This window comes from Sinohyriopsis cumingii, chromosome 3 (genome assembly GCF_028554795.1).
Source record: "Sinohyriopsis cumingii isolate HCF-2022 chromosome 3, ASM2855479v2, whole genome shotgun sequence".
NCBI lineage: Eukaryota > Metazoa > Mollusca > Bivalvia > Unionida > Unionidae > Sinohyriopsis > Sinohyriopsis cumingii.
In genome coordinates this window covers 64,808,304-64,822,071 of record NC_142963.1, presented here as the reverse complement: position 1 = coordinate 64,822,071, position 13,768 = coordinate 64,808,304, and the positions used below count along the sequence as shown (strand labels likewise).

Below are 13,768 nucleotides of genomic sequence, written 5' to 3'. Positions count from 1 at the left end.
ATTCTTCATAGACCTGATGATAACATTCTACGGTCCTCCCTGGTATCCCATGAACTTGCATCAGATCACCTCTGCATTATATGCCATCTTGACATATCAGTCTCTAACCCTCCACCTTTATCTGCTACTAAGAGAAACCTCCGTATGATAAATAGAACCAAACTAATGCACAACATCCAAGCAAACCTAACAACTTGCTTACCTTCTACAGTAGAACAACTCAATAACTGCCTGCATTCATTGCTCGACAAACATGCCCCAGCTACCAAGTGCAGAGTATCAATTCAAAAGTGTTCTCCATTGTATAGCAGTGTTAGGGACCAGCTTCGCACTGCTAAAAGAGACCGCCGTAAAGCTGAGAGGCTTTGGCTTTCCAGCAGACTCACTATTCATAAGCAAATCTATGAAGCTGCTAAGAAGAATGTCACAAGTATAGTCCATGCAGCGACATCAGCCCACTACACTACTAAGATCACAGAAAGTTCCAGCTACAAAGAGCTGAGATTACTAACAAGCTAATGTCAAGGAACAAATCTACACCACTTCCAACTATCTTCTCTCCAGTCGACCTTCCGGACATGTTTGCAAATTTCTTTCGTGACAAAGTACAAACCATTAGAGATAAGCTTTGCACCACAATTTTAATTGACTTGTCGTCACCATACAGTTGGGATACAGAATTTGAGCGGCAACCATTAGCAGCATTTGAACCTGTCTTTATCGATTTCGTATGTACAATCCTGATGAAGAGTGCTGTAAACTCATGTGAACTTGATCCAATTCCAACATCAATGCTGCCTGAATGCTTAGATCCAGTATTACCTTCACTAACTGATGTTATTAATACCTCTCTCTCATCCGGGGAATTCCCATCATTTTTCAAAACTGCCATTGTAAAGCCTCTGCTGAAGAAACCAACACTAGACCATAACGATATAAAGAACTACCACCCAGTTTCTAATTTCCCATTCATATCAAAAATCTTAGAAAAGGTTGTTCTATCCCAGCTTGTATCTCATCTGAATTCAAATAGTCTTTTTAGCAATGTACAATCTGCATATCGCCCTTGCCACAGTACTAAAACTACTCTTCTAAAAGTAGTTAATGACATTCTCTCTGCGTTGGATAGCAGAAAGATTACAGTCCTCACCCTCCTTAATTTGTCTGCAACATTTGACACATTAGACCATGATATATTACTTCACCGTCTCCAGCATGTATTTGGCATTCATGATACAGCCTTACTGTGGTTCAAGTCCTACTTGGTCAACAGGACACAAATTGTATCTGCAAATGGAATACACTCCAGCCCAGTTGATCTATGTTGTGGTCTGTTCTTGGACATGTTCTCTTCATTCTATACACTCAGTCGCTCTCAAGTGTCATAGATCATCATCCAGTGTCTCACCAATTGTACGCTGATGACACCCAAATATACAAATCTAGCCACCCAACAGAAGTTGATGCTACCATCCAAGGTGTAGAGAGGTGCATTTCTGATGTGAAATCATGGATGACATGTAACAAGCTGCAGATGAATGATGATAAAGCTGAGGCCATTCTGATCACAACACAAAGACTTTCTCATTCACATCCTTTACCTCAAACAATAAACATCAGCAACACCAACATTAAATTCACACAATCAGTACGAAACCTAGGTGTTACTCTGGACAGTACTCTCACATTGCACCAACATGTCATGAACATATGCATCAGCTCAATTCGCAAATATCTTTCAGTTGATGCCACTAAAACTCTTGTGTGTTCATTAGTACTTAGAGTACCATGATCAGAGCACACCTCCCTGCTGCTCTTTACCCTACACTGGCTATCCATTTGATCCGGAATCAAACACAAAATTTGTTCTCTGTGCTACGTTTCATTGTCGGACTCTAGTCCAACATACCTATCCGATCTCACCCATGTGTACACACCAGCAAGATACTTACGCTCCTCTTCTGACAATCGTATACTCATTATTCCCACTATGAAAACAAAGTCATATGGACAGAGTTCTTTTGCATACCAGGGCCCAGCAACGTGGAATGAATTGCCCACTGATCTTAGACACAAAGACACATCGATCCCATTCAAGAGTGCTCTCAAAACTCACTTATTTCAAATGCAAGAACAAACTTAAAGACCTAATAATGTTTCCTAACTTAAATATTCTCAGCATGTTTTTTTATGTTTTCGAATTTAATGGTATTTGTTTTTGTAATCATATCATTATATGTTTTTTATCTTATAGGTGTTGTCTAATGTTGTAAAGCACTTAGAGCTTCTAAAGATTAGGCGCTATACAAAGTCCTCATTATTATTATTATTATTATGGAATATCCTGTACATTAATTTGGCTTTTCTCAGACAGATTCGGTCTTTAATAAGTACTATTTTTAACTTACCAGCTAAATTTTCCTTGCTTTCTTTCAGGATTGATATTAGCCCTAATGCTCTTTTTTGAAGATGTGCCAGCTTTGCTATGTTTTTATCATTTGAATTACCCCATACTGTATTACACTAGTCTAAATAGGGTTGTATATAACTGTTATAAAATAGTTTTCTGTGCCTTTCAGAGTGAAAATGTCTTATCCTACTGAGAAGCCATAAACTTGAATTGACTTTTTTACTGATATGTTTGGTATGTTCAGTCCATGATAGGTTATTATCTACCAGAACACCAATTAGTCTATCATGACAGACCATTTGCAAATTTTTATCCTTCCATGTCAGACATAGTTCATCACTATCAAGATTTGTCCTTTTTTTGCAGTGTTGAGATATGTAATATTTTAGTTTTACCAGTATTTACCACCATGCCATTGCACGTGCACCAGTTTTCCAGTTTGTTTAGGGCATTCTGTAAAGAAATTTCGAGTTCATGCTTTGTGTTTTGGATGTCTGACATCGTTGCATAGAGATCGATAGATGATATTGAGTCTCTTAGTAAAAGTGGTAGGTCATTAATAAATAAAATAAATAGTAATGGACCTAGAATTGAGCCTTGTAGTACTCCACATCTAATTGTTCCAGGTTCAGACAGAACATTATTTATGTAAACATGTTGTGTTCTCTCACTTAAGTATGAAGTAAACCGTCTAATTGTTATTTCATCACATTGGTAGATTTTCAGTTTCTTCAAAAGGATTTCATGATCCACCATGTCAAAAGCTTTCCTGAAATCTACAAATACAGATCCTGTTACTCTACCTTGGTCAAGTGCTTGAAGCCATTTAACAGTTAGGGAGATGAAGGCAGTCTCACAGGAATGTTTCTGGCTAAAGCCTGATTGATTAGGTTGTAACAGCAAGTGTTTGGTTAAATATGACATGAATGAGTCTTGGACATATTTTTCAATCAATTTTGACAAGTTTGGTAGTATTGAGATTGGTCAGTAGTTGTCAGCATCATCCTTAGAAACAGATTTGTGAATAGGAGTTAGTTTTGCAGAACTTTTTCAGTTCATTAAAGTTGTTTTTTTATCCCTGGTTTTTTTAACTTTGTGGTAATGTTGATTAAAAAATCATTGAAGACATTTGCAATGTCAGTGTCATCAGTGACTATGGTGTCATTTACCAGAAGTGAGTGAATTTTATTTGTCTGATCTTTGTGTGTGACTCCAATGAGTTCATTGAAGACTTTCCAAATGGAGTTTGTGTTGCTCTTTTTGTTTTCAAGCAATGATTGATAATAAGTTTTTTTTATAGCTTTTTTAATCATACTTGTTATTTTATTTCTCCATACTTTATATTGTGCATGGTTTCCCATAACCAGGTTGAATTTCAGTCTTTACTCAATGTACTTTCAGTGGTGCGTGCTTAGAGAATACATCCATGAATAAGTCAGTCCACGCCCTCAGAGCTTCATCTATGTCATCCAAATTTATGATCATATTCCATGGAACTTTATATAGGTCATTGAGAAATTGTTCTTCATTAAAATTTTTGAACGATCTGTAAGTGATCGTTTTGTGTGTATTTTTCTTATTTTTCTTGCATTTAACCTTTCTTTAAAAAAATGTAGGATAGTGGTCACTAAGACCAACATTTGGTACATTAACACAAGCCACATTGTCTGGTAGGTTGGTATAAATGTGATCAATAAGAATGCTTGATTTTTCTGTTACCCTTGTGGGCTCATTTATCAGCTGGTCTAGGCCTAATAATTCAATAAATTCCATCCAGTTGTTCCTTATTTGAGTATTGAGAAGTTCCTTATTTATATCTCTGAGTATATATGTTTCTTTCTCCTGTGCAAGAACATTTTCCATTTGTTTCAAAAAGTTTAATTCCAAATTGCTTTGGAGTAAAGTTGGGCTATAAATGAAACCAACTAGGAATGATTTTGCATTATTTTGAAAAATTTCCACCCAGATGCTCTCAATTTCATGTGACTCCAAGTCAAGTCGTCTTTCTGCATTTACATCTTCCCTAATGTATACAACAAGACCTCCTCCTGCTGTGTCTCTATCCCTGCATAATGGTTTATTGTAGCCTTGACAGTGAAATAGATCAACATTGTGGTTAGCATTTAAATTGGTTTCAGTGAGGCCTAAAACATGTACATTATTTTCCTTGGAAGACAACATTAACTTAATCTGGTCTATTTTTCCCACTATACCCTGTACATTTAAGTGACATATGTTTTGTATTTAGGTTCATATCGATTATATGTATGTCATCATGCAATGGGGTACTCACTGAGATTGTCTCCATACTACTTTTATCATTCTGACGTCCTATTTCTATATTTAAATGTTTATATATATTAGTGTCTTCAAAGTCACATACAGACCCTGAAAATCCATTAACTTTTGCATTTACAATAGTGTCCACTGAATAGTTAGAGACAAAAGTCTCACTAGGTACATTTAGATTTGATGTAAATGAAGCATTGGCATTCTCCTCTTTGCCAGCTTCCTAATATGTATAATACATTGATTGACAAAGTCTTTGTTTGTGTCCATATTTATGGCATCTGAAGCACTCAATCTGTTTGCCTTGATGGCATACCTGTGTCATATGCCCAGTTTCTCCACAGTAGAGACAGTACTCTTCATTATAGCACCTGAAAATGGGGCATACATGTTAATATTTCTCAGTAGTTGAGAGGTTCCTTTTCTGCTTAAATTAATTTTTTTTCTGTGGTAGAGACTTAGGTTGACATCCTGGTTCTGAAGAAAGAAAGATGTGTATTGTGGAATGTACTGTAGGTTGAAGTCTTCACATAGGTCAGTTATCAGATCATTGATTTCTTTCACCTTGGTGTCCACACGAGGAGGTAGTCCTGATATCATTATTTTACATGTAATTGGGCTGCAGTACCTAGCAGCATACAGTAAACTTTCAAAATCTGTTCTGATTAGATTTAGTGACCTTCACTCACTGGCATCATTTCCATCTACTAAAATAATAATTTGATTAGGTCAGTATTCAATATTTTGTCTGTGATGTTATCGATTTTTGCACCTCTTAGAGTCTGTACATCTGTTTTAACTATTGAACTTAAAATGTCATTGTTTGAAAGTTGTGACGTCATGTGACCATCAATGCAAATGGCGAGTACCGGGTCAGGTTTCATCTATGCCAAGTTTAGTCTAGTCTGTCAGCGAATTAAAGACATGATGAATATAATACTTCCCATTCTTGAGAAAATAAATAACTTTCCTATCAATTTCATGCAGGTATAAGTTGATTTAACATAGTTTAAATTTGGTAGGCCCACTGGTAAGCTATCTTATGGTGGAGGCAGATTCCAAATTTTTTATACAATGCTGTCAGGCATTTCTGCGCACTTAAGGTTTCCATCTCCAATATTGAAGCAAAACGCATACCGAATTCGACCGATTGACGAAAATAAAATACAGCAATGCTTACCATTTGAATAGAGGCAATTGTCACCAGAATATTCTGTTCAAAATAATATTAATTTTGGACACGGGGGATACCACCCCTGTGTTTTCCTGATATGTGATATGTCAGCTTATTCTGCGCACAGCATTAAAAAGATGTAGTATTTATTAATCGGGCAATAGAAATGAAATGCATTACTTTGGACTGTTTCTGTCAGCATTTCAGTCGAGTAATTAGATCAGGTTTATAGCTAGTTTTACAAAATTCAATGTAATGATGCCAATAAATGGCAAGATATATTAAGCAAACAAAACCAATCTTGTAAAAAAGTTAGTAAAGTTCAACATTGTATATAAAAAAATCTATTATGTGGAAGAGACACAACAATGAAAAGGATATAATGTGTTTACAGCATCTTTCTGAGTGGAAAAAATTACTAGAGAATTTAGAAACAGACTATATGCCGGTGAATTTCTTGAGAATTTATATTCTAGCAGCATTGATATTTGACACGTTGGGTAGCACACGATTTTCTACATGTGGGAGAACTTCTTGCAAAAATGGAAACTTGCATTAAAATGCAGTATTGTTTTATGGTATACATTTCCATCTTTTATATAATGTTTTTATTTGTATGATTCTAAAAGATACATAGTAAATCAGATTTTCTGGGTTACCGGTTCAAGAAGATTATGGAGTCGGTCTTCATGTTGACATTTACAATCACATTTTCATATGCTTTTTGAGTCAAAATGCCGGATATTTTTGTATACTTTATGAATATCACTTTTCTTAATTAAATTGTGATCGTTCTTTCTTGATACAAAATGGATTTTTTACCCGAAATAACACGTGATCCAATGTTTACAAAAATGATGTATCGTTGCGCAGAATTACCTAACGCGCAGAATGGGCCGACATGTTGGTATGTAATTGCTCTGAACCCACACTCCATCCTAAATGTCCAAATGTGAAAAATGGGTTGGAATATTTGGAGGAAACCCGGATTAGAAAAATGCCAAATCTCTGAGCTGAACTTTGGTGCAAAACTATTACACAGTGACATGTAGCTTGAAACATTGGTTTCAGATCTTAAATAGAACGCAGGAGAAATGGGCAGTTGTCGTCCCTTTTATTATATATTAAGAAACGATAAGAGCCCATGTATCAATACAGGTTTTGGGACTAGCTTATTGAACTACAAGAAGACAAGTCAATTTTACAGAAAATTCAGTCCTTATTTATACAACAATATATAATTTTGAAGGTCTTTTGTCAAAATTTAAATCAATCCTTTTGTAAATATCTTTAAATGATGGAATTTTTAACCAGATTGTCTTAAGGAGTTTAGGTTGGTTGAAAAATCTTGTTTGAGATTTTGTTGGCACACATTAAATTTCAGGGTTAAACTTTTTTTGTTACAAGATAAGATTTTAATATTTTGCATTTATTGTTGTTTTTTTTCCATACTGTGATTGGAAATGTTTACTTTGTACAACATGCACATATATTGCTCAAGAATTCTTTAGAAATAAAGGTTTGAAAGGAAACAAAATAATTTATGCTGATTATGTTGTTTCCACGTAGCAACATAATGCAGGTCAGCAAAGTAAAGTTAAGATTTGTATTCTGTACTTTGAAATGGCTTTAAATGCCAATTTATTGGAATATAGTCAGATTTGTTTCGTGTGACTCATTTAGTGGTTTTGTACATGATCATCTTTTCTGACATATATGTTTTCGAGTCTTGAAAGAGAAACATCTTCAGATTTGGAAAATGAATGTATTATAATCCAAAAAGTTCTTTAATCCATTCAGTAATGATCATATGTTAACCTTGAAAAAATTAATTTCATTCTGGAAAAAACCTATAAAAGACCTGGAAATTTATATTTAGAAGAGCCTTGGAACCATGTATGTTAAGTTTGTGGCTTCCTTTCATGGGGCCTCTGAATTTCTCCACTCCAAACCAATGATTGTATATACAAGTTTAAACAACCAACAATGTAGCAGATAAAAATTAAAAAATTGCCAGATGGTTATATTTTGCTGCCAATAAGGAAAACACATTACAATTTGTGACATTGGTGAAGCCCTGCTTGATTCCTGAATAAACTTTTTACCTGTTATTTCTCATACCTTTAAGAAGAAAGAAGTATTTTTTCATGTACAAGAAAAAACATAAAATTTTTGGAACAAAATACATGTACAGTCAAACCCGGTTATCTCGATTACGTCGGGGGTGTAAAAAAATCGTCGACATAACCGGGTCCCGAGATATCCAGGTTCATAAAAACCGGTAATTTTAAAAATGTCCTTGAGCATTACTCCTGTCTCTTGCTGGTGTTTACTGGAATCCCCTCCCACTGCATGTTACAATAAAATAAACAAAACGCTTAATTGATAATAAAATGAAATGAACTAACTTGGTGTTGTTATCATTTATTCCTTTTTTATCATCATAAGTAATTTATTAAAGAAAAAATATATCTATGAACTCCTTATATCACATGTAGCGTATGCATCCATTACTGTAGTGTGCATCACTTATGTCAGATAACACACGACGCATTTTTATAATTGATGTGAATATTGAAAAACAAATCATGTTTGGTTGTACTCAGAGGTTTGAATATGTTATCAGATTGAAAAATGGATCAAAGAAAATCACAAACGAGAGAGTGAGAGAGAAACATCCACCGATTGCTTTCAGGCACCCGCCATTCACGCATAACGCGGTGTTAGGTGCAAAATAACCAAGATTGTATTATATCCAGGTTAATATATGACAGTATCTCGCAGATAAAGATCAATAAATGTTTTTGAAAATACATGTACATGTACATGTACATTGACTGTGAGTGCAAATGAGGAAAAGCGATCCTATAAACCAACTCTGCTAGACGCCATCATGTATGCCCGTGCAGCTTGGAACAGTGTATCGCCGAAAACCATTCAAAACTGCTGGTTCCATTGTATTTTTCCGGAAATTTCTGATGAAGAATTTCACCAGCAGTGTTTAATTGCACAAGAAATTAAAGAGCCTCAATCAGAAATAGGTCTTAAAGCGATGGCTGATGAGATTGCGGACTCCATAGGCATTGCTCGGGATGAATTTTCTAATTATGTTCACGTGGATGATGATGCCAATGCCTATGGTGAACTTACTGATGAGGAAATAATCCAATCGGTGACAACGAAGCAGATACAATCATGCAAGCAAGATGATGATGATGATGATGATGATCAGCCTATCACTATCCCAAGCTACAGTGAAATGGCTGAATGCATTAAAAAAATGAAATTGTTTGTGGCAAGTGTCGACGGTGCCGAGCATATGTATGAAAACGTAAGTGCTTTTGAATCGTTCGTTACAGATCAGCACCGGAGTAAACAAAAGCAGACTGATATTACTTCATATTTTCTACAAATCGATCGCTTTTGCTGACTATTTCTTGTACAATTTCTGTGAGATTGACGTTAAAAAGTTGCATTTTGTTGAATTAAGCGGGTCCACATGTTACTTCGGACCGAAACTTATGCCCGACATAACCGGGTTATCGACTTAACAGAGGTCGAGATAAGCGGGTAAAAAATAGCATAACAAAGAAGAATTTTTTCGGGACCGGATCAAAACGCTCGACATAAGCGGGTTGTCGAGATAACCGAGGTCGAGATAAGTGGGTTTGACTGTATATGAAATTTTGGGAGACACACCACGACCATGTTATGTCCAAATTCATGTTATAATGGAGCGTGCTATAGTGGGGTCACACTGTATATATAATACCTTACTGTTTTAGGCATGTCTCTAAAAGTTTTGGCAATCTGACAGTTTCATTGTGCAAGTGAAATTTCTCACACAAAAAAACCTTTTTCTTCAGATATTTTCCCCAGTCATATTATAGCCATCAACAGCAGTTCTTTGATTTGTCCAGTCTATACATATTTCCATTCTGGTTGTACTTATTAGCACCACTGTACAGAAGCTGACTAAATAGGACGGTGTATGCCTTTAAATGTTAGTGACAGTTTTAGTATACCTTGTCTGTGGTGGGTATTTACTCAAGATATCAACTTTGCATGTGCTAAATAAGCAGGAATGGTGTTGATTAACTAGTATGTTTTGGACTAACTAAACCCCATTCCTTTGGTACACCTTCCAATCATGTGGCTCTGTGAAAAGTTAAAGATTGAATACCTGTAAAACAGATTTTATTTTGTTTTATAAAAGTTACTTCAAGTCTGAGATTGATTATTGGAGTAAGCATGGTTTGAGGAAATTTAATAATGATTTTGTACTGTGGAAATTAATACTTGGATGGATACTGTTATTAGAAAGAATATTTATCAAAAAGGTAGAGGCAGTTTTTCAAGTTTTACAAAATAACGCTGTTTCAGTTATATAAATTACATGTTTCATTGCAGAGAATTTGTAAATATACCAGCTTTATGTTCAATTACTGTCATAACATTAAAAAATTCTTAAATCATACATGTTAACTTTTCAAGAATAGTTTTCAATAATTGGTTGTTGTTGTTTTTGGGTTTAATGCCATTTTGCAGCACAAGATAGGCTATACATGGTGGCCAGTAGTAATGGTGGAGGAAGAACCCGGGGAAAACCCCGAAAAGAACCACTGACCCACGAGAAGCTACTGGCAAGCTTTCTCACATATCCACATTGGCCGGACATGAGACTCAAACCCACACAGAGGTGAGATGGCAGTGATCTGTGACAGGCAGCGCTTTAGACCACTCGGGGCCCCTTCAATAATTGGACTTATTTCATTGGAACTGCATTGCAAAAGAATTAAAACTGGCTTTCTCCAGGCTGCATTGAAAAACAGAGTTATTAATTAATTGGTTGTAGTAATAACTGGTTGTAGTAATTATTTATTATGTATCTTTGTGCTTCTCTGTTGTATTTTAGTGACATCTGTTCAGCTATATTTGCTTATAAATACTTCTTTTGCCAGCAAGAGAATGTGAATGAGTATACCTTGCTTTAATGTGACTGACAATACTTACTACTATTATTATTATTATTATTATTATATTTTTAAATTATTATTTGACAGTTTTATGTTTCACTGTAGTTTTACTCAGTAATTGCTATCAACATTTGGAGTTGAACACCTTCCCAGGATGTGCATGGCATATTTATATGCTTACAGATAACATTACATTTTCATGCTATTTAAGGGGTGGTTAGAATGCTGGACTAGGAACCAAACGAGGGACTGCCTGGGTTAAATTCCTGCCTAGGCAAAGCTAGATCAGCTGCAGTGATGTGTCTCAGGGCAATTTAGGGCACTTTACTCTGATTGCCTTGGTCAGTATAAATAATTTGTCAGTATGTTATGTGTTTGTATTCCGGTTCAAATCCAAAAGGACTTCGCCCATTTTTACCAAGAACTTTGACCTGCTGCAGATCCCAATTAGTAGCAAAAATGAATGTATATTTCATACAGTGTACTGTAATTATGGCATTTAATATATAGATCACACTTTTGATGTGCTGATTACACTTTTTGGTCATTAATATTATCAAAATTACACTTAGACCTCTTTCAGGGTTGGCACATATGCTTGCAAGTGCATTTGACACAAGCTGCAGTACTTACATTTGATGCAAGAGAACTGTGATAACAGATGTTTGCCTCATAGATTAGTACATATTGGAAAATATATAGAACAGAAAATATCTGAAATCTTTGGATATATTTTGATATTGCTAAAATTTCTTTAATTTTAGAATGTTTTCCTGGCTTTTATGGTGATGTTTGTAACAGTACCTGTGGACATTGCTTAGACGGAGCTTTTTGTAACAATGTGGATGGGACATGTCCAAAAGGTCTTTGTGACCCCGGATATTGGGAAATTGAGTGTCATTCAGGTAAATAATATCAATAGAGCAAAAAATTGGAATAAGATACTTATTAAACTTTGTTTTTATAACTGAGATCACATTTGAAATATGTATGAGTAAAAATGTGTGGAATCAAAAGAGGATTTTGCGGGTCATAAGATCTCTCAACATGCCCTTAAGTGTCAATTTTTTTAAATCCTGTTCTTTTGTAGATATGTTATTTCTGTGATATAAATTGAAGTTAGAATTTTATTTTTCTTCATTTAAAAATATTCACACTTGCTTCATGTTAGTTGAATCTCTCTGCACTTCATTTAATTTAGACAATGACATAGCATCAGACCTGGCAACCCTTGAAATTACCCTTAAATCATGAACTTGTTGAACAAAAGCCAAACCTAAAAAAATACAGTTGTTGCTGTCAAGTCCAGATATTGGCTTGTCTATGTTTTTATATTGAATTCAGTGGAGTGGGTCAGAAACCAAACTAACTTAATGAGTACCTCAGTCTTAAAACTGCCCATGTGAAACAACTGCATGAATAAGCCTTTGCTTTTATGTTAAAGCATTGTCTAGAAATGTTATCCAGCAAATGAATGTCCTTGAAGGACTCGCAGTACTAATTATATGGATCAAAGGGAACCAGTCTAGAAATGGGTGAACAGAAAGTATGTAAAGGTTATGAGGGGCATGTTTGAATTATAATATTTCATGCAGCAACCACCAGAACTATGCTTTGTCAAGTTGTTTTTACCCATGTAAAATGCTGTGATTGAATGTTAGAAAGAATTACACATTATGTTAAAGAGAACCCATGCTTGGGGTAACCATTTGAACTTTATGTGATTTTCTTTCACCTCAGTCTTGTATGTTATTAATTTGTACAATTTTCTCTTCACTGCAGGAAGTAAACCATGCACTTTCATATGATCGTTATAAAAGTATTTTGTGTGAACTGCAACAGAATTAATGACACAAATGCACCTGTAGATTCTGATAATGTAGTACTGAGGAAAATATAAATTTAGATTCATTACACAACCACTCCACAGTAATCATAATATATGCTGGTACTCACAAACATACACATGTACTTCAAAATATCAGCAATTTGAGGTCTATAGCAGGGGTCTCAAACCACCCTGAGAGCCACATGAGGGCATTTGTTAAGGCCCAAGGGCTGCAGCACCTTTCTAATCTTTCATGACACCTTGTGAAACCAATCATTTTGCGGGCCACAGGATACAGCTTGGTGGGCCACGTGTTCAAGACCCCTCGGCTATATTAATACCTTGAAATTGCTATAAAGGGTTTATTTATAATGATTTTTTAGCACCTTGGACATGGCAGCATTCATCAGAGTAAATAGTGAGACAATAATTGAAATAAAATTTGATAATCATGTCATGCACCAAATTTGTTTCCAGAGTTTTCTTCACAGCTTTGCATAAATTACACCAAATTAGTCTTGTTTAAAGAATCAATGTTGATTTTAAAAAATCCTGAGTATATATGTCACTGCACTTCCAGTTCTCATTGTTGTTCCACAATTTGAATCACTGTATTCTTTTGCAGCAGCAGTGGAGAAGTGTGTATGTTGACATATATTTGTGTTTATTGGCACCTCTGCATGAAAATAGCTATACAGAGCTAATTAAAACTACAGTTCTAAAAATGTTAAAATTAATAATGTCACAGAAACTTGTGGAAGATAAATCCTTTGTGTTAAAACTCTTGAGGCTTAACTACATAACACAGAAGAAGCAAACCAACAAGTTTTTAAAAATTCAAAATATTAATTTATTCCCTAAAATACAAAGTGAAATAATTAAAAATAACTCAGAATATTGTGAATGAATTCCTATTTCCTAAAATGTTCTTTCAGTCTCAGTAGTTCCAGTGTAATCTGAATACATTTCAGAGGTATTCCAAATGATAACAGTGATGTACTGATGTGCCAACATTACAGAAAAAAAAATCATCTTAGATCCAAATGTCTTGAAGTGAATTCACAGTAAATCCAAAATAATCAAAATAGTCT

The 13,768-nt window shown here is 35.0% G+C and overlaps 1 protein-coding gene across 1 annotated transcript in view; it reads left to right on the top strand.

Moving 5' to 3' along the window:
• LOC149803001 (uncharacterized) overlaps positions 1–13,768 on the top strand; it is a 326,500-nt gene that overhangs the window by 155,002 nt on the left and 157,730 nt on the right. Inside the window, exon 24 of the mRNA XM_089953863.1 lies at positions 11,614–11,754. Coding sequence (XP_089809989.1) covers positions 11,614–11,754 — 141 coding nt within the window. The remainder of the gene's footprint in view (positions 1–11,613; positions 11,755–13,768) is intronic.